Below are 22,398 nucleotides of genomic sequence, written 5' to 3' on the forward strand. Positions count from 1 at the left end.
CAGACTAAATATCGACAGTATAGCCGGCATAGGTGTCAAACTCCGTTCCTGGAGGGCCGCTGTCCTGCATGTTTGATCAGATCATCAGCATGCTCTGCGGAAGCCTGACATTGAACCTGTTCATTTGAATCAGGTGTATTGCAACAGCGAGACTTGGAAAACATGCAGGATAGCGGCTCTCCAGGACCTCAGTTTGACACCTATGGTATAGCGGAAAACAATCTTGTCGAAACATTTTTGTTGTTTTGTTTTTCAGTCTTCTAAAAAGATTTTTTAATATTCATTTTTCTTTGTTAACTGTGAAGAGGTAGGATCAAAATAAGTTTGACTTTATCCTATACCTTTTTGGACGAGCAGTCCATGTTACTTTCATTTGGGCTATTTATATTGGACATTTTTTATTTATTTATTGACGGAGGGGGGTGGGGGGGGGTCCTGTTTTATGACTGCCAGAGGTGGGCAAGTCATTCCGTCAGTCGTCCTTCTGTCATTATTTCAGGCCGTCTATGAATGAACAAACTTTTTTTTTGTTGTTGCTTAACGCTTTCAACAGTAATGAGTTATGAATTACAGGCGGAACATTTGACTGTTTTACAATACTTTTTGTAATTTGTTACACTGAACAATTTGCAAAAAATATTTGCGTGGTGGGATGTTTGAATGTCATTATCTTGTGTCTTACGTTACAATGTGTTAAATAAAAAGACAAACATTGTATTTATTTATTGAGTTTAAAAGAGCTTTTATCAGACTATTAAATCGTCAGGCAGATCAATCCATCGGGTGCTTTAAGTTAACAGCGTTATTATATCACAGACTGGCAAAAGTCACAGAGGCTCCCTCACAGACATTTATAGAAACGGCAAACAAAAGATTGACCTGGTTGTTTGGTTGTATACTTGGCCGGTAGTCTGGCACTCCAGAGACCCAACTATTTGTCTACAAGCAATTGCATTACACCCCTACACACCTGCCCGGAGCCTCAGGTCTGTGGACCAGTCTTTGTTAGAAGTACCAAGAACTAAACTGAGGCTCAGAGGGGATCAAGCCTTTTCTGTTGTTGGTCCCTCTCTCTGGAATGACCTCCCACTGAACATTCGGCAAGCCTCCTCGCTGCCCATCTTCAAAACCCTCCTCAAAACTCATTTGTATTCTTTGGCATTCAACTCAGCATTACTTAGATTTGTTCTTGGTTTTACTGTTTGGTGCTTTCTACCACCTTTATTACCGATTTGTCTTACTGTTTATTGTGCATGTTAAATTGCTCTATGTACAGCACTTTGTATGCAGTGATGGGTGTTTGAAAGTGCTCTATAAATACTGTTGACTTGACTTGACTTGACTTGACTTGACTCTCAGCACATTAAAGTGCTCCTTGCACTTTAATGAGTGATGAACATGTTCAAAGGTTACTTAAATATTGCTGTCATGTTAATAGCAGTTTTGTATTTGTGCTTTCAAGAGTAACCTCGGCATGTTCGACCTTGGCGGTTCCACTGAAATTTGTAGTTTGGTCAACCCTACGGTGTGTGGAAGACATGGGCAGGATACATATATTTATCCTATATTTCATTTGACATTTTAAGAGAGAAAATCAATGTTGATATGGTGGTGTGATTTGAGGGAGGAAGATTACTTTCGCTCCCCTTGTCAAATCCAGTGAGTCTCCATTTTGTTACTTGAGGTTACTTCAATTGGCATTCAGTCAGCCATATACAAAAGGCAGTCAAAAGTACCGATCCCAATTTGATCCCAACTACTACTCAATGCATTTTTTTTTCCTGGAATGTAAACTTAAATGTTTATTTAATGTCATTATTGGATGCCTGTCATAGGACAGATCCTGTGATTGTGCAAGACCAAGCAGAGCCTCTATTATTGATTGATTGATTGATTGATTGCAAATTTTCTTAATATCTCCAACCTGTGCAAGCAAGCGCTTCACTTAATTGCTATCGAGTTTTGATGGTCAGATAGGTGCCATTTAGTCAAGCTCCCGCCAACTCGTGTCTGGAGCTGAAAACGATCACAACAGACAGCTCAAGTGTATGCGAAATGCGCGAGTGTCACAAAGTGCTTTTATGCAAATGGTAATTGGAGAGCGACACTCCATTGAGACTGAAATATACAGCCGGTGTGCAGACGCTGCATTATCGGTCTGGCTGATGTGTCCTCTGAGGCTCCCCGCAATGTTTTGTGTTGATATGAAAGGTTCAAAACTTCTGTGGAAAAAGACCCCAGAGAGGAAAGATCAGATCGGGAAAACGGGGAGAGTCCTTCAGCAAGTGGCGAGAAAGTAGGACAGCAGTGAGCCAGTGATCAAGATGATGAAAATAGATCCGGATTGGATTGTCAATACAAGGTTAAAGGAAAATGAAAGCTTGTCTCCCAAATATGAACTCAGCACTCTTGACAAGATGGAATTGTATTATCAGAGAAGATTTGTCCCAATCTTGTTTGGTGACCATGGTCTTTTCGCAATAAAGCCACTTTTGGATCGTATTCCTGAGATTTAATTACGTGCTCATTGTAACTTTCGAGGAGCTGGAAAGGCTGAGCAGTTTATCTGCTGTGTGTGGTTTTCTTTTGCATTTCTGTATTTTATCTCAAGTGCGTTTTTTTCCCTCCTTTCAAACGACACCGGTGATGCCTGCAGGCTCTTCTCTATTTCCTCAGTTAACAAGCACTCTGTTTGTGTAATATTAGAGTTTTCCACTGATTTCCAAATGGCATGGCTGGATTTGTGCAAAAGGGACAAAATGCATCTTTTTGCTTCCTTCGCAGCTCTGCCAGTCATGGAGGTGACAATCGAAATCACCAGGCAGCAGGTGGAGAAGATCTTCGGCCTCGATGAATACTGGTGTCAGTGTGTCGCCTGGAGCACCACAGGAACCCAGAAAAGCCAAAAAGCCTACATCAGGATTGCTTGTGAGTGCACTTTGGAACTATTCTCATGCAAGTCCAGCACAATGTGTTCTGTGAGGCTGGTTGACTTTGAAGTTGGTCAAAAGGTCAAATAATAAATAAGTGAATTTGTTTTTCCCCAAAAGATCTTGGGCCATGCACCATAAAACGAAAATACATTTCAAATACTCATCCTTTGAACTAGCAAGAGCGCATCGTAAGCATTGCAGTTGTTTGTTAAAACAATAGTGATGAATGCACACACGTTAGTGTTCGTTGGAAAATGACATACACATTTTTCGCCACGGAAAAATAATATTCTTTGTTGACAAGCTTCTGCGGCCATTTGATCCTGGTCATTAACCAGGATGACTTCACCCGCAGCCTTTTCACGTAAACCTCTGCTTGGCAAATTTGTAATTGCTATCGAGCAAAATTTGTCTTATGCTAATTGGGGCCCTTTCGTGGTCGCAATCCAAAAAAATGAAAAAAAGCTCATCTGAAGTCTGACAATATTTGCGAATGTCTTGAATGAGATTGTGGTTTGACCTTTTGGGTTTTTGTTTGACTTTCCGGACAGATTTTCCCCCAGAAATCTTTGGCGGAACTCCAACATGCATAACGTTTTGGCCGTTTGACTTTGGAGGTTCCACTGTACCATGATATTATGCATGGGAATCTGCAGAAGAGGACACTGCATATAACTTAATGGGATGGAATAAGAGCATAATAATCCCCATTGTGTTATTAGTGACCTCTACCTCCTCATGCTTCCTCCTGCAGTGGCTCTTCCACCTTTTAGGAAGGGGTGTTTTCAAAAGCGCCACACTAAATTGGAGTATTCATGACCTTTTTTTTTTTTTTTTTTTTTTTCACAAAATAGACTGTATCAGCAATGATCCAGATAAAAGCAGCTGAGTAAAAACAGATTCTAAATTTATTGAAATGTACCAACCATAAATCTGTCTGGGGGACACAGGCGCATCCTTTGCGGCAACCTCAAAGGTTTATTAGAGGAAGCCCTTTTCCGCTTGAGTGTTTTCACGCATTCTGTCTGTTAATTGCCACATAAATATGCATTATTCTAGACAACAACCCCCCCAGCCCCTCCATAACAGGACCTTCAGAAGACAGGCCTCATCATTGAACCCTCGAACAGGGTTCAATGATGAGGCCAAACGATTTTGAAAAAGAATCAAGTTGTTGGAGTTTGTTGTTTTTTCTGCCTCAATATTGTAATTGTGACCCAATATATGATTATTACATGAACCTCTTCTGTATTTTTGAACAAATACAAGCAATAAGTGAATCCGTATTGTATTACAATAAGCAAGGTCAATTCATTGTATAAAAATGTTTTGGTCTTGGCTTGCACTGCAATAAAGGCCAATGAACCATGAATTAATATGAAAGTTGATCTTTTTCAAGCTGAGTTCTGAACTGACTAAAATTTTTGACATGCAGTGTTTTGAGCATTCACAAAGTTGTAGCAAACACATGTGGCGTGAACGTCGAGTAAATCGGTAACTCTTAAGTCAGATTTCAACTATAATGCAAACTCTTAAGTCAGATTTCAACTATAATGCAAACAAATTTGGCTTTACCTCATGAAACAATATGTGAACATGATTTCTCACGCACTGAACTTTACACACTAATTAAATCAATTAGTCAAATATACATATATGTTAAACAATATAAATCAATGAAATTGGAGGCAATGAAATTCAGTCTTTGAAAATTGCACCGTACTACATTGGGTTGTCAATTTGAATTTAAGTGTCCAGCCCTAATTATTACTTAAAGCGATAACACGTTCGCATAAGCTACGTGTTCATTTTCCTCACGTCTCTTGCATATGCTTACGTGTCACTTCTTGTGCGTGCGCTTCATTCCGTTTGCGAAAACACTCCGTCTCAACGCTCCTCTGAGGACAGGCTCTCCCATTAGTTAAAAGGAATTCACCAACAGCTCGCAGCCGCGCCCTGTGCCCCCTCGCGTCACGGCAACACATCGATTCACTCTGAGTGCAAACCCGGGGCGGACACATCGAATTAGTGCCAGGCTGCTAGCTATCAGTGGCCTGTCTGGCTCATCAGATGTAAATAGGCCGACCCAGAAAAGAATGAGCGATGCCAGCTCGACCTGTATGCGTAACGTTCTGCCTGACACCCAGGCACATATAGTATATCGCAACGCTGATTGCAACGGCAAAAGTATTCAATGAGATGAATTGCGAAGCCTCATGCAGTCAGCCAAGCTTGCGGGAGCTCTTGTCCAGGCGCCTGTGGGCTTTGTTTTCGTGTGTCTGCTCCAAGCCCTCTTACAGATGGAAGCTGCAGGCAGGCGGCTGCCGGAGAGAGTGGGTGGCACGCGAGGGAGGAGGGACGGCGTGAGCGGTAGCTAATGCAATTGCTTTTGCGTGATGCCGGGCCCCTCTGGCAGCAAGACAAGCATCTCCGAAGCAGCCAGGCAGGCTGCAATAAGCAACATGGTTGGTGCCACCAATCCCTGCGTGGCTTCGGGGGCCAACTGGAGTGCGACGCGCTCGCGAACATTTCGAGATTTAGCTTGCCGGAGCTTTCCTTTACACGGCGCATGCAGTTACAACGAGCCTAATTGCTTGCCTTTTCTTTGTGCTCTCTCCTCAAGACTTGAGAAAGAACTTTGAGCAGGAGCCTCAGGCTAAAGAGGTGGCAATGGACCAGGAGGTGTCACTGCGCTGCCATCCCCCCGAGGGAGTGCCACAACCCGAGGTGAGAAGAGATGGGAGATATTTATAGGCCCGCTTCTCGCATCCATTTAGCCTCTCTTCACCAGGAGGACAAAGGGCAAATGGAGGCTCAGTGATCATCTCCCTGGCATCTCTCCGGCTTTCGCCGCAGAACGGACAGCCCCTATGGATAAATTACACTTCTAATTGCCCCCTCTTATTGATTGATTATCCGTCCCACATCTCTAAGTCGCTATATATCACATGGGCTCGTCATATCACCGGGATGAGCTGGGAGGCTTCACTCTGCGTTTGGCATTTCTAAAGGCCCGTCTTTTTAATTAATGGCTCAGTTTCCTCAATTTTCTTTTTTTTTTTTTTTGGTCTCTTTGCTCGCTCTCCACCATACTTGTTCAAGTCACGTCCTCCAGCTCTAACACTCGTGTGTGTCAGTGTTTCACTGACCTGGCTATTGACATCTTCTAGCAAATAGTATATCTGTCATCACGGTAGGCTTTGGAAAGGTAAGCACTAAAATCGACTGCAGGGGAAATTATTTTGTGGGTACTAGCAGAGAGAGTGCCTCGCACATTTTCCGTTCAAGATATCTACATGGCTATCTTACTGCTAGAATAATGTTACTTTCATTGGTTTGGAGAATCTCTCAATGCTTGGGCTGAGCAATGTGGCTTTAAAAAAAATACTTGTTATCTTGTCACGAAAATCGAGCATTTTTTTCCCCCTTCATGTGTCGGAAAGGCAAATGACAATGACATTATTCAAAACAAGTTTTGTCTTTTGTTGTTTCTTTCCCCACTGAGATTTGCTTTCTCCCAGTCAAGGTTATTATGGATTGAAAACAAACTGATGAAAACAAAAAAATGGAAAAAAATATTTTCTACAATAAAAACTAAACGCTCGGTTAGAAGTGACATTTTTTACATGTATAAAAGCAACGAAAACTATTGCACAGTACTTGCTGACCTTTTTTTTTTTTATCCTGCACTCACCCGGTACTAATAAACTACCATAACATTAAAACGTAATAAAAACGAAAGTAAAAATGAAGCATTTAATAAAACTAAAACGAAAAATGTGTTCTAAGAATGATGCAAACTGAAATTAAAAACTAACGATAATGAGAAATTCTAAATTATTATTACACTGCACTAAACACAGACACACACACACAAAACGGGCTTTGAAACACTTGCACCACAGCATTAACTTGTATCACCTTCCATAAAAATGCTCAGAATAAAACAATTTTTTCTCATGTAATTCTAACACAATATAATGACCCACCATACTACATAGCTCCGCTGGATATGTTGCAGTCCCAGCAATCGGCATATTCGCAAACATATATCGCTGTTATCTACCAACTATTTTTGCAAACTTTTTCAGCCATTTCTCCCGTGATTTTTTTTCCCTTCAATATCCAGAAAAATCACTGCTACGGTTGATTGAGTGACAAAATGTGGACAATCCTTAAAATGGTACAATGGTGAACTGAACTTGAGTTTGGTAACTTGTCTCACTTTTAAACAAAGGGAATGTCAAAAATAGTTCTGATTGCCTAGGTTGTGCGAGCCATTCAGACCACCCAGGGACCGCAAACAGCCAACGAGTCAATCACAGTTGGACAGTGTGGGGACAGCTTGCAGAGAAGTAGGAAGGAAAGTGCCAGCCCACAGCTCGACAAAAAAGGAGCATCAGAGCAGAAGTCGCCACAGGAGAACATAAGGAGCGCGCAGAAGAAAAAGAGAGCCCAATTATGTGCATCACATGGGGCAATAATACCGCCAACAGTGTTGCGGCACCCTCAAGAAGGCAGAAGGTCAAGTGAGACCAGGAAAACAACCAAAGAAATCCGGGAGTGCAAGAAGAACTGAAATCCAAAAAAGCATTCCGAATTTCTTACAGTGCCGCAGAGATCTCCAGCTGTTACAAAATAAAAGACAAAATACTTTTATCATCCAGGTGTATAAATAGATGCATTTCGTCCTAATAACGTTGAGGGACAACATCAACACAAAATAAACCTCACTGTGCCTCCCGTTTACGACTCTGTGGCTCTTACTGTGCGTGGCGGGCGCAGAGTGTCGGGATCAGTTGCACTTTTCAACCAATCAAACTCTCTTTTAGGTGGAGTGGCAGAGGAACGAGGATGTGATCGACCCACAGAGCGACCCCAATTTCTTCATCACGGCCGACTACAATCTTGTCATCAAGAAGGCTCGGCTGGCCGACACGGGCAACTACACGTGCGTGGCCAAGAACATCGTCGCTCGCCGCAAAAGCAACTCTGCCACGGTTCTGATCTATGGTAGGTGGACACTCATCTTCAAAGGATAGGTTGCTTGGATGACTGGGATTCGTCACATAGGAGTACTGTAATATTTGGTCTATGAAGTGCACTGGTATGTAACTCACATCTGCAATGTTCAAAAATAAAACCCCTGATGTATAAACTTTACTTAAACAAAAGCCACAACAACATTTTCCAACCATAAATAGAGTTGAGATTGTTGCATTTATTCAACATTGTCCTGCTCGCCAAGCCCTCTGAAGTCTTTGTCATCGCCTTTTTTTCAGCATGATGAGGTTCCGCGCTTGAGCAGAGTTGCTCAGATTTCCAATCTGAATGGTGCCATGGATGCCGTTTATTTATTTTTTTATGTTTTCCTTTTAAATATTAGCAGTAAACACTTCAGCATAGAGCTCAGCAGAAAATTCATGAGCACGATGGTGCATTAAAGAGAAGCCAGGTATACCGTGCGTGCAAGCATGTTGCCCCTGGCATAGGGAACGTTTGCAAATAAGGTGTGTCGTTCAACCAAAGAGGTTAAAGCCGGGGCGAGGGGGAAATCGCGTCTTCTAATCCCAATTGTTCAACAATAACAGTATGCAGTAGTCTGCTCATGTGACACTGTTAATATTAGACTATTGTGAAGTTCTGTGTGGACCCAATAGGAAGGCCTGCAAAATGCAGTGAAGTTTCAACACCGGAAACTTTCCATGGGAATTAAACAGACCATTAGAAATGATCCCAGTGTGTAATTTGCCCATGTTTAGCTTCATTTAAAAGTTGTGTGTAAATTCCAGAACCACAATGTACTTTGTAATAGGTTGGGAGTAATCATAACTCATCCATGTGTTCATTGAATCTTTTGTCTAAAGACAAATCAGTGCACACGTGACCTTTTGGTGGGGTTAATAATGTGATAGGATGAAGTGGATGGCCAATTTTTAATATTCTGGCAGCTTGGAGGTGAACGTAAAGAGTTCGCTTTCCCAAAGCGCGCGGGCCCGATATGGTTGGAGAAATCAAATCAACTCTAAGTCACGTACCGTCTTGTTTAGCTTGACTGGCCTTTTCATTCAAATTCAGCAAAGAAAAGTCATTCTTGGATTCTAATAGAATTTCCTTTAATTACATCTTAATTTGAACTGCAAGACACTATAAACATGTTTGTTGTTTACATGACACACGGCTGTATATGCCGCAAATAAAGTATGCCACAGCAAGGAACACGACAACCTGACAACCGTAGAAAACGAATTAAACAAATTAAAAAACGGGTTCGACAGAAATAAATAAATAAAAAATCGAAGTCAATTGTTTTTGGCACAAGACCAATCAAACACCAGGCTAAAATTATGGTAAACTCAATTGAAATAGACAGAGCGTATGAAACCAAGTTTCTCGGATTAGTAATAGACTCAAAACTATGTTGGAAACCACATATCAATAAGGTAAAAAGAAAAGTAGCCAAGACCGTAGGGATCCTCTACAAAACCAAGGAAGTGCTAAATAAGAGATCTTTGTACACATTATACACTTCATTATTATTACCATACATGACCTACTGTGTGGAAATATGGGGAAATGCCTGAAAAACAAACACACTCCCTATTCTCAAACTACAAAAAAAAGCAATTCGAATTATTAATAGATCAAAATATACGGAACCCACAAATCCACTATTTATCAAATTAAATACGATGAAATTTTATGACCTGGTTGACTTTAAAATCGGCCAATTAATGTACAAAGCACACAATAACCTGCTCTGCCAAAACATTCAGAAGTTTTTCGAAATTCGAGAAAGCAACTATGAATTAAGAGGTACCAACTTATTCAAAAAACTCAAAACAAGAACAAACATCAAGCAAAGAAGTGTATCTAGCAAAGGTGTTAATATGTGGAATAATCTCGAAACGGACCTAAAAATGAGTAAATCGCTTGCTGATTTCAAAAACAAATTCAAAAAAATAGTACAAACAACCTACATCAATCAGAGTTAAAATGATAAATTCTAAACATTAAATATAATGATAAATCAGAACGTCGTGACCGAAAGAACGAGATCCCTGATACAAGCGGCTGAAATGAGTTTTCTCCGCAGGGTGTCCGGGCTCTCCCTTAGAGATAAGGTGAGAAGCTCAGTCATCCGGGAGGGGCTCAGAGTCGAGCCGCTTCTCCTCCACATCGAGAGGAGCCAGATGAGGTGGCTTGGGCATCTGATTCGGATGCCTCCTGAGCGCCTCCCCGGTGAGGTGTTCCGGTCATGTCCCACCGGGAGGAGACCCCGAGGAAGACCCAGGACACGCTGGAGAGACTATGTCACCCAGCTTGCCTGGGAACGACTCGGGATCCCCCGGGGAGAGCTGGACGAAGTAGCTAGGGAGAGGGAACTCTGGGCTTCCCTGCTAAAGCTGTTGCCCCCGCGACCCGGCTCCGGATAGGCGGTAGATAATGGATGGATGGATGGATGGATAAATCAGAACTAAGTTAATAAATAGAGAAAGGTATTGAAATATCCATTATGAATACAAGAGAAAATTGACACAAGAGTGCCAGGGTGAGGATGTATATAATCCCGATACAAACCAAAAGTTGTGAAAATATCACGGGTAAGAGCCTTAATGGGGACTTCTTACTTTTTCTTTTCTGATTGATATAAAAATGATTTAGTAGATATAAACACATAACGGGGTAGGACTAGATAAGTTTTTTACTTCATCCTACTCCCTTGAACATAATAACTGTGTTGAATGAAGACTGATTTCTTTCTTTTTACTTTTTTATCCACCTTATTTTCTGTCAAATTATTACTGTATATGTTTTATGTTCAATAAACAAACAAACACGTTCAATCGCTTTTAGCCTTTCATCTGATTTAAAACACATCAAAAACGTTTGTCTTTGGCTTCCACAATATTTGACTGCGACTGTGAGTTTATGTTTGTCAATGTGTTACGAACAGCTACCTTGTTAGTAGTCACATCACCTGTGAAATAACGCTTTTGGTGGGAATTTACTGGCCAAAATTGAATATGTGATGCAGTTCTCATGCTCAGGTTGTTGAGATTTGAATATCAAATACCGTTTAACATTGTGGCTCTGCTACCTTTTTCTGCTCGCAGTCTTGGTAAATTCAAGGCTGTTGACATAAAATGGTGGAAAAAAATGTGGCAAAAAAAAAAAAGTTGGGGGCAGACTATGTCCAACACAGTGAGTTTGGATAGTTTAAAAATATGCTTCCTTTGATTGAGTTGAGATTTTGGACAAACTAGTTTATTATGGACACAGCACACCTTTCATTCCCGTATATAAGTATCCATCCATCCATTTTCTGATCCGCTTTATCCTCACAAGGGTCGCGGGGGGTGCTGGAACCTATCCCGGCTGACTTCGGGCAGTAAGCGGGGGACACCCTGAACCAGTTGCCAGCCAATTACAGGGCGCACACAGATGAACACCCACACCTAGGGACAATTTAGAGCAGGGGTGTCCAAACTTTTTGCCAAGGGGGCCAGATTTTATGTGGTAAAATGTCGGGGGGCCGACCTTGCCTGACATTCTTTACATTGAACAACAATATTGTTCAACAAATTTTAGTAAGCCAGTCTGTTTCACATTTCCATTTTTATTTTAATTTCAACAATCTTAAGAATTTCTTTTGGTTCATTTGAAACAGGTATATCACATGCAACTGCTTATTCACTTGACTTTTTCTTAAACTAAAGTCTCCTGAGTGCAAATTGATTGATTTAAAACATAAAATGTATCACCATGACTTTTCAATAGTCACAAAACCTTTGACTCGAACAACAAGTCAAGTCAAGTCAAGTCAACAGTATTTATAGAGCACTTTCAAACAGCCATCGCTGCATACAAAGTGCTGTACATGGAGCGATTTAACATATACAATAAACAGTAAGACGAATCAGTAATAAGTAATAAGTAATAAGGCGGTAGAAAGCACCAAGCAGTAAAAACCAATAGCAAATCTAAGTCATGCTGAGTCAAACGCCAAAGAATACAAGTGAGGAGGGCTTTAAAGATGGGCAGCGAGGAGGCTTGCCGAATGTTCAGTGGGAGGTCATTCCAGAGAGATGGACCAGCAACAGAAAAGGCTCGATCCCCTCTGAGCCTCAGTTTAGTTCTTGGTACGTCTAGCAAAGACTGGTCCACAGACCTGAGGCGCCGGGCAGGGGTGTAGGGGCGTATGAGCTCAGAGAGGTAAGGTGGCGCGAGATTATTCAGAGATTTGAAAACAAAGAGGAGGATCTTAAAAATAATTCTAAAATGAATGGGGAGCCAGTGAAGGGATGCCAAAGTAGGAGTTATATGCTCCCTCTTACGAGTACCAGTCAAGAGGCGAGCAGCGGCATTCTGTACCAGCTGAAGGCGCTTGATGGAGGACTGGCTGACTCCAAAGTACAGGGCGTTGCAGTAATCGAGCCGGGATGTGACAAAGGCATGAATTACTGTCTCAAAGTGTTCATGTGAGAGGAAAGGTTTTATTTTGGCCAGCTGTCTAAGGTGAAAGAAGCTGGATTTAACAACGGCACCAATTTGCCGATCGAGTTTGAAATCACTGTCCAGTTTAAGTCCCAAGTTTGAGACCGTTGATTTCAGATAAGGAGATAGGGGGCCCAAGTCTACAGGATGGAATGTACAAGGTCCACTGGGGCCAAACAATATCACCTCTGTCTTCTTTTCGTTGAACTTCAAGAAATTTTGTGCCATCCAGGTTTTGATTTCTTCCAGACAGGATAGGAGTGGCCTTAATGAGAAGGTGTCTTTCTTGCTCAGTGGGACATAGATCTGGCAGTCATCTGCATAGCAGTGGAAAGGAATACCATGTTTCCTTAAGATGGAACCCAATGGGAGCAGATACAGCGAGAACAGCAGAGGCCCCAGAATTGAGCCCTGTGGAACACCACATGACAGGGGAGCAGTGCGTGATTCAGAGCAGCCAAGGCTGACACAAAAGGTCCTGTCAGCTAGATAGGACCTAAACCAATCAAGAGCACTCCCGCCAATGCCCACCAAGTGCTGCAAACGAGTCAGCAGAATACTGTGATCCACTGTATCAAATGCTGCAGTTAAGTCCAATAAAACCAGACACACGTGGTCTCCAGAGTCATTAGCCAGGAGGATGTCATTAGAAACGCGTAACAGGGCTGACTCCGTGCTATGCATCGTCTTGAAACCTGACTGGAAGACCTCCAAGATGTTATGTTCATCCAAGAAAAGTTTCAACTGCATGTGCACCACTTTTTCCAGAATTTTGGAAATGAAAGGCAGTTTGGAAATGGGTCTGTAACTTGACAGCTCATCTGGATCAAGACCAGGTTTCTTGATCAAGGGTTGGACCACAGCATGTTTAAACTGTTGGGGAACTACACCAGAAGAAAGGCTGCTGTTGATGATATCCAAGACCGATGCACCAACACTCGGGAGAACCTCCTGAAAGAAGCGTGGGGGAAGAGAGTCGCAAGGGGAGCCAGATGGCTTTGTCTGGCGAACTACATCCTCCAAAAGCGCCAAGGACACAGTATCAAAAGAATTTAGGACAGCTGAACATGGAACATGGACAGAGGGGTCAGATGCGGTATTTGGGACCGGAATCCTAGCTGTAGAGACCTTATCAATAAAGAACTGAAGGAATCTGTTGCACATCTCGGCTGAAGAATCCGAGCAAGTAGGCAGAGGGGGTTTGAGTACAGAATCTATCGTTTTAAATAGTGCACGAGGGTTGTGACGGTTGGCTAGAATAAGGTCCGACAGATATTCTCTTTTGGCCTCTTTTACTGTGAGCTGGTAGATACGCCAGCTGTCTTTCCAAATTTGAGAAGAGACATGCAATTTGTCTCTTTTCCACTTGCGTTCAGCTTTGCGACACTCCTGCCTAGCTGCGCGGGTAATGTTAAACCATGGCTCGGGTTTAGGCTTTGGCAGCACAATTTTTGAAGGAGCCACCAAATCCAGGATGGCCCGGCATGACGAGTCGAACCAAGAGGTGAGTTCCTCTGTGTTAGACGAGGGTACGCAAAGGTTATTAAAGGCATCAGAGAAACGACTAGCAGTGTGAGGGTTAAAAATTCGGCGTTTACAACTAGGAGCGCCAGATTTCACAGCAGCATGCGATAAGACTACGTCAAATAAAACTGCCATGTGATCAGAAATTCCATTTTCAAGGACTTCCAGATTTGACACCGTTATACCATGAGCAAGGACAAGGTCTAAAATATGTCCTTGTTCGTGTGTCGGGCTGGTCACATACTGCACAAAATTAAAAGAGTCGATAAGTCTTAAGAAGTCTTTTGCTAGCGTTTTTTCCGGACAACATACATGGATATTAAAATCCCCCATTAGGAAACAGGGACAGGGAAATGAACAAGCAATACACATATCCACAACTGCAAGGATCATTTGAAATATGACATATCAGTCAATATAAACACGGAGTGATGTCTTGTTAACTCGTGAGTGATGCCCCCTAGTGTCTAAATGCTATTACTCATTTAGTGAATGCTATTACTCATTTAGCCACTAGAGGGAAGCAGTACTCTATGAAACATCACTCACCAGTCTACGAGACCTCAGTCAATGCAACACGTATTCCATTGCGCCCAACCTGCGGGCCAGACGGCACTGATTTTATGACAGGGGCCGAGGGCCGGATGAAATTCGACCGCGGGCCGGATTTGGCCCGCGGGCCGGACTTTGGACATGCCTGATTTAGAGTGTTCAATCAGCCTGCCATGCATGTTTTTGGAATGTGGGAGGAAACCGGAGTACGGTTGCACGTACATGCAAACTCCACACAGGGAGGCCGGAGCTGGAATTGAACCCGGTACCTCTGCACTGGGAGGCTGACGCGCTAACCACTGGATCACCGGGCCGCCGTATATAAGTGTTTAGAATGCAATCAAAGATCTAGAAATATGCACATCCAAGTACAATAGACTAGTTTTTGACTAAATCACCTTGACTAAACCTTCTAAATAAGGGCGGTGTTTTGACCATGTCCTGTCGCTGTGTTGTGCATCTGCATTTTAAAGTGTACTGTCAAGCCGCTCGGCAGTGGAGGAGATGAAACTTTGCGTATGCAGTGTTTATACATTGACGGTGGGATAATGGCGTCTTTGACAAACAATAATTCTCATTTAAGTATCTGCAAAATTGCCAACAGATGGCTTTGTGGCATGCACGTTTATTTCTTCCCTCCATTCACTGTGCTTGAAAAGATGACAAATTAATCACTTGTTGTGTATTGAATTGAGGCTAAATCACGAGCAAAGCTCTCTCGTTTCCTTTTCGCTGCTCACCTACTGTGCCTCAGAAGAACAAACCGTGTGTCCGCCATGCTAGTTGATCTAACAGGCTGCAGTGGGTCATAATAACTGCTACTTTTCAAAGGGTTCAACAGGGGGCCAGAAATGCATTTCACCACAGCCTAGCTGGTAAGACTGCATTCCGTGCTAAGAGGTAATCAGGGCTTGCGTTGCCTGGCAATTTTCCTCGCTGTGGCAGGCAATCAGTCGCAAACAGAGGACAAGGAAATGATTCAGTCCCAGGCGAAAGTTAAGAGGGGCAAATTGGGGGCGGGGTGAGTGTCCAGAGAAGGAAAAATGGCGCTGTTCAAGTCAAGACATCAGGATTAGGGACCACTGTATCATCGGAGATGAAACAAGCACAGTTAGATGCAGGGAGGTGCAGATTAGAAGATGGTTTGATGCAATTACTTGCCATCAACGGCGCAGCGCTGGTGATGTGCCGACAGCTGGTGCGGCTGAGGAACACGGGCGCTCGCTGCCTCATCAAGATGAGCTGTAATGACTTGAGCTAGATTGTGCTACACTTTGCAATTGCAATTGGCGTCAAGTAATGATAGGGCTGCGCTCTATAATTCACACATGATGCATGACGTGAAATGGGGCAATCGGGGATGTTTGATCGCCACGATCCAAATGACCGTCATGTATGACGCACCGATGCCCGCTTCAATTATGAGTCGCATTTTCCTGTGGACAAAGTTTTTTTTCTTAGTCTTTGTCTGCAGTGGTGCCAGGGTTACTTTGTAAAAGTAACCAGTTACTACACTAATTGGTTGATTGAAAACATGTCTTAGTTACATGACTGATTACTTGATTTTAAAAGTAAGAGATTACGTGTTGCTTTAGCCGCTACATTCAGTGTATGCATTGAAAGTGCAATTTTAACAGTGACAAAGGACAGTTTAAAATAAAATAATGATCAAACAAAACATGATTTTATTTATGTATTTTTAAACAAGTCTTTCTCAATGTTACTTATCTTCAATGCGCTTCTTGTTTTTATTGAAAAAGAAATTAATGAAGGTCTTTCTGCATGTCACATGTTAATAATGTATGTTAATAATAAAAGGTCAAAGAAAAGGATTCATTTTTTTCCTGACATTTAACTATTAATGGTGTCATAAGAAACTTAACATTGACATGACGTTACATTGTTTATAGTCGAGGGTGAACAGCAAGTTTGAAAAAAAAACGACTCTCGAGCACCAATTCAATATATCCATACAAGTAACTTGTATATTTACTCTACAGTTCACCCACCCCCCCTCCCAGAATAGCTCAACTCACGCAGTATATCTCGTACGCTCGTTTGGCGTCGTTGGGCGTTTGTCAGCAATGTGGCGATTTTCGTGTTGGTTCAAGCAACACGCCTGCCTCCTGGTTTCCTCTGTGATTGGCTTAATCTGCATGGCCAGAGCTTCACCTAACTTGCGCTGACTTATGAAAGCTATTTTGAATAAACGGATTAAATAGATAACATACATACTGTAGGTAGTGTGTTTGTTTGTTTTGATGTACATAAAAAACATACAAAACACAATTACTTTTACAAGATGGTCGACGCTGCAGAGGCTGAAATGCGGCCTCCCGGCGCAAAGGCTTTCCGCTCACCTGACACGCAACAAGGCTGAAAAAAGATTAGCTTTCAGGCTCGCATATACACGATGGCAGCACAGAACCACCATTGAGTGAATTAGTCTGCGTTTGACGTAATGTTTTTATATTTGTTTTGTTTTTCGCAGATCCGGTCAATGACGTCATTGATGGATTGTGCAAATTTTGACATTACAGTCAATCTGCCATTTTGCATCAAATGCAAAATATCGACCGATCTTGATTCTGTCCATCAGATCGATGCAAAGTCTAGTTTCTAATATAACGATTACATTTGGAAACCTCATGCATCCACTCAACCTGGTGGGACATGAATTCATCCTGAGCTGCACAATCCATGCCTTTTTTTGACGTCTTTTTTTTAAGATAACCGTGTCAACAGCACTGAGTGTACAACAAATATTTCCGTCTTTACCTGACTGACACAAATTCAAAATATTGACTGTATTTCCAGCTTGAAAACCTGAATGTCTTTGCCTCCTCCATTGTTGTTTTTGTCGTATATTATGGCCATGTGAATTGTCAACGTGCCGAATATGTGACATGGCGCATATGCGATTCGCCCAGGCGGGAATGTGAAGCTGCAGGCTCCCACAAAGGCTCACTATTTTCAAACTATAAATACTAGAGTTCCCCTTTTGTTACGTGTTTCACAATGTACGGTTTGTTGGTTGAGTCCCTTTTAGTGAGTAACAGGGAGTTAGGAATAGGGAGTCTTCTTGTATTTTATTATACGTTAACTATTAGTGACTGTAACTGCCTTTTGTGGTGAAAGACACCGATCACTGAAATTGAATGGGGATGGAACACGTTAATATTAGTAGTTACTGGAAAAACATGCACATATTAGAGGAACACACGACTAAGTAACAGTGTCACTCTTTGTTTGGCTTTGGGAATTTGACTGTGCATAATCTTAACATATTGTCTTTTGATTAATCAGGTTAGGATATGGTCATCTTAACGTAGTCGTGTCTGCACTTCAGGCGGCTGTAGTTCCACTTCAAGTGCAGGAATCAGCCACCCTCTCTCCAACTTCCGTTTGAACCACTGCAGCACTCACTATTATTCTCGGAACACGCACGTCTGGGCCTTAGTGCATGTCGGGTAATCCTGGCTGCTCTGTCCCCTCATCCCATCCTCCCTTCCAACCTTCTCCCAACCCCTAACCCCACCAAACCATGCCCCTCCTTGCACCGGTCTGACAGTCAACGGCGGCTGGTCCACCTGGACCACCTGGTCGTCCTGCAGTGCTGTGTGTGGGCGAGGCTGGCAGAAGAGGAGTCGGAGCTGCACCAACCCCACGCCACTAAACGGAGGCACGTCCTGTGAAGGGCAGAACGTCCAGAAAAGTGCCTGTGTGGCCACCTGTCCAGGTAACTCCCAGGCAAACCCCTGCTTGTCCTGTGGCACTTGGCTTCCTATGGCTTTCTTTTTGCATTTTTTTTGCATCCAGAAGTCATTTGCTCATCTTCATGTTGGCCCACATCTCCCCTCGAATGGTTCTGTTTCTCTTGTATTCTGCAGTTAAACGTACACAATCATTATTAAGGAATAATCATATTCGTCCTCACAGTCTCGAAAGTGATTTATCATCCCACTTTGTCCACATATCTCATTATATTTTATGAAGACCCTGCTCTTATTTCATAGAGCTCTCTGATTTAAGAGACATAGTCCCAGCCAGCCATGCTGCTGTGTCAGACCAGCGACTACATTTGTTATTGTTTGCAGCTGAAGCTCTGTAATAAATATGGACAATAAAAGCGTGAATTATGGCAGCCTGAGTGCTATGTTTACGTCGTAAGAGTCGAGGGGCGCTTCGTTTCCCTGCTCAGTCTCTCGTGAGAGCATCCAAAAGGCAGGGAGTGCCTTGCCTGATACTGAGAAACGGATATCGATCCTCTGTAGCCTGAGATGCAGCTTGCTGCATTTGCAGTCCTACATTAGCCCCGCGACGAAGAGCCAGAAATAGCATGACAGCAGGCGAGCTGCATATGGAAAATGAGGTTAAATGTGAAAGGAGTAAGATGGAAGTGAATACAGGTGCAAAACGCAGCGTGAGCGTGAAGAGGAAAACGTACAAACCAGCAATGGCGGTCGTGCTGCCTGCCCATCATCAAACAGCGGAACTGCAGGAGAAATCTTCCATGCTTAAAAAGCACTGAGGGAAATGCTACACTTCTGTCGGCAGCAGCCTCCCTCATGCTAAAACAGGGGTTATTTTCCTATGTGAGTCAAGGTATTATGTTGCACATCGCTCATGTAAAGACATCACCAGATGTCAAGCGCAAGTGGAAGTAACCTAACCCGGCAAGTGGATGGAGGCACACTATGCTCATTCAGGGTGATATCTGGATGGATCTGGTACTATTAGCTCTCAAGCAAACGGTAATTAAATTAAAATTCAATTGAATGGGTTGTCCAGAGATGCTCGACATTCCCCTGTAGCAAAAGCACAATCCTGACCTCCATGAGCATGAACAGATTAATGTCAGTCCTGCTATTGTTAGACCAAAACCTCCTCTGGTCTCTCGCTCCATAAAGGCAACATGTATAACTTTAGCTTTCCAGTGCTGCGGCAGAAAATTTAACGTGCTTCGTGAACATAGTTTATGGAGAAAACAGTTTTAGTTCACAGTGGAATCGTCCAATGGATGGATGGATGGATGGATGGATGGATGGAGTGGAATCGTCAAAGTCAATCCATTCTGTGGCGACGGTTGACTTGCAAGTTGTTCTAATTCAAAATGGGTTTTCCGTAGATGATCAAGTAAAATGAATTTGTCACAGGTTCAAAGTGTCACAAACGCAATCTTTAAAAACTGTACAGACAATGAATTAAATAACATTTGTAGCTATCATATAAAGGCTTCTGTGTGAAAGTTGTCAGAGTGACGACTCGCTTGACTTATCTTTCGGACTGAAGGAAGGCCCGAGGCCAGTTTTTATTGCCATCACATTCCGTTGCCACCAAATCATCAACACAAAATCATCCTGAAATTGTGTTTGATGGCTAATTAAAGATGCTAAAAACCCACTAATTAGTAACGCTGTCATTTTATAACATCCCAGTCACCACCGTTAGCAACTAGCAGCTAGCTGCTACCCACGAGCAGCGAGTATAGGTTGGCAACAGTCGTCAGACGACTTTGCAGACGTAGTTTAATCGGCGAAAAGTACTTTGTGCTGACAGTTTGACACATTTGCGGTTCCTGCAATCCATTTTTGGCAAACCGGACATTGTCAAATGTGGCATAATTTCATCCCAGAGCCCATTATTTCACCTAATGTTTCTTGACAAGAATATAGTTTGCGGCTTTGCACATCTTAAATTCTCGACTCAACTCAAGTGTATTTATCGATCACTTTCAAACGGCCATCGCTGCATACAAAGTGTTGTACACGGTGCAACGAACATATATACAATAAATCAATAAATAAGTAAAACAAATGGTAGAAATCACCAAACAGTAAAACTAAGATCAAATCTAAGTCATGCTGAAATAAATGGCAAAGAATACAAGTGAGGGTTTGTTTTTTTTTACTTACTTACATTTAAATATTAAATGTAAGTTAAAACAATAATTGATTGTCTAAAAAAGAAAAACTACTGTCTAATCTCTCTTGTATTCCAAGGCTCAAAATAAGTGGTATTGCAGCTGATAGCTGTAGTCCTCCGATAGTTGCCGATGCATTTGTCTGCTTTGCCATCACTGGTATCCTTCTAGTTTTGTATGACACAAAAAAACACAAACGAAATGCAAAATAAAAAGCAAAACATTGGTGAAGTTAATCCTTTAGCTGCTCACTGAGTCGTTTCACATTTGACCTTTGGACGTTCCACTGTATTGTGAGAAAACAACAATGTTGGCTCTCAGGTGCCTGTCAATCTTTTGGTCTTGCAACAGCGGGTGACCTAGGTGTCTTTCCCACTTCCTGTGTTACCTGTGTCAGTGGCTCAGACAAGTCCAGCTGTCAGCACCTGAAGCAGGGTCCCCTCAAGGCCAAAGTCTGACACAGCAGAGCCATGGACATGATAAGTTTGTTCTTTCCAATTAGAAGTGGCACGGCTGCTTGGCTGTGTACTCCCGAATGTGTCTCCTAAGTCGGCAGGGATGAAGTGACCACTCAGTCATTTGTCAGCAGGCTCACGCACAGCTCAGCAGCGACAAACCCAAATTCATCGGAATCCTCACTTTTGATTTATCAAACACACGACCAAGGCATCCATGAATCGCCCGTGCTGACATACCAAAGGAGGCATGTCAAAGTCACGTTCAGCAACATGGACCGCATGCAAGCATTCTTATTTGGTATGCTTGGACAAGTATTTTTTTTTTTTTTTTTTTTTTTTACCATTCTGATAGCTTTCTCCTGAAAGTCCTCTTACAGGAGGGCAGTTGTCGTCATTTCTCAAGAAAGGTCACCAATTTTCAAAAATTTACATTGTTATTCATTTCTGCTCAAACATAGTGCTCTTTTCTAGTGTCACTTACGAAACATCTTCAGGGTTTTCACATTTGAGCTGCGCTTTCATAGCCTTTGTGCTCTTGTGGCTTTTATTGTAAAGCAGAAGGCTATATTGCATGAAGCTACACTGTGTTTTTGACCTGCTTCTACTGGCCAATGTGTGGTTCGAGCTTGCGTCTGCTCCACCCCCCCCATTCGTAGTATTTGCTCTGCCTCTGTTGTGTGTGTGTTTATGCCAAGTAAATGAATGTACTCTAGTCAACAAATCCATTTGAGTTTGAAACCACTGACATACAAAGACTAATTTCATTGCAATGTTCGAGCATGATTTATGCATTTGTGTGTGTGTGTGTGTGTATATGTGTGTGTATATATGTGTGTGTATGTATGTATGTATATATATATATATATATATATAGCGGCTGGATTGCTCAGTTGGTAAGGCATCGGTTTGGCATACGGGAGACGGTGGTTCGAATCCCGCTTGGGGCAAAAAATGAGCACATAACACCATCCAGTGTGGGTCCTTGGGCAAGATCCTTCGCGCTAATGCTACCTCATACAATGATGAGAAACAATAAAACGAATGACATGCCGGCTCAGACGTCACCCGGCCAAACAAGGTCTGCGTCAGGTGCTGGGGAACCAGAGCACCTTGTTGAAAAATGGGCTACTGGAACAAAGCGGAGATGGGCGAGATGCGATAACATGGCTCTGTTGGAATGCTACTACTCAAGCAACCCTAGTCAGAGGGGTTACATGCAGAGAATGTGGGCTGAATGGTTACTTCGAAACCCACTGTCACGGTTGACCACGAAACAACTAGTAGCTCAGTGTTCCAACATCCACAAACGGCAACTGCTGTCACAACTTGATATTGATGAGGTACAACGCAGGTTCCATGGTGAAGGGCCCCAGGCTGTCAGATCAGAGGAGGAGGTCATACAAGAGATTGGGAGGCAAGCCCCAGTGAATACAGATGATGAGATTGGGTGGCCAGCCCCAATGAATGAAATGCTGAGCGAGGCAGCAACTGACCTGAAAGCTAAGATAAT

The 22,398-nt window shown here is 42.6% G+C and overlaps 1 protein-coding gene across 6 annotated transcripts in view; it reads left to right on the plus strand.

Annotated features, from left to right (window-relative positions):
- Positions 1-22,398, plus strand: part of unc5a (unc-5 netrin receptor A) — a 207,462-nt gene that overhangs the window by 133,271 nt on the left and 51,793 nt on the right. For 3 of the 6 annotated variants that reach the window (XM_052073821.1, XM_052073831.1, XM_052073840.1), the window contains exons 3-6: positions 2,785-2,928; positions 5,557-5,660; positions 7,766-7,946; positions 18,079-18,246. In XM_052073821.1, the coding sequence (XP_051929781.1) occupies positions 2,785-2,928; positions 5,557-5,660; positions 7,766-7,946; positions 18,079-18,246 (597 nt within the window). The remainder of the gene's footprint in view (positions 1-2,784; positions 2,929-5,556; positions 5,661-7,765; positions 7,947-18,078; positions 18,247-22,398) is intronic. The other 3 variants (XM_052073850.1, XM_052073858.1, XM_052073867.1) reach the window with 1 other exon arrangement.

The sequence above is a fragment of the Hippocampus zosterae genome, chromosome 1, assembly GCF_025434085.1.
Source record: "Hippocampus zosterae strain Florida chromosome 1, ASM2543408v3, whole genome shotgun sequence".
Taxonomy (NCBI): domain Eukaryota; kingdom Metazoa; phylum Chordata; class Actinopteri; order Syngnathiformes; family Syngnathidae; genus Hippocampus; species Hippocampus zosterae.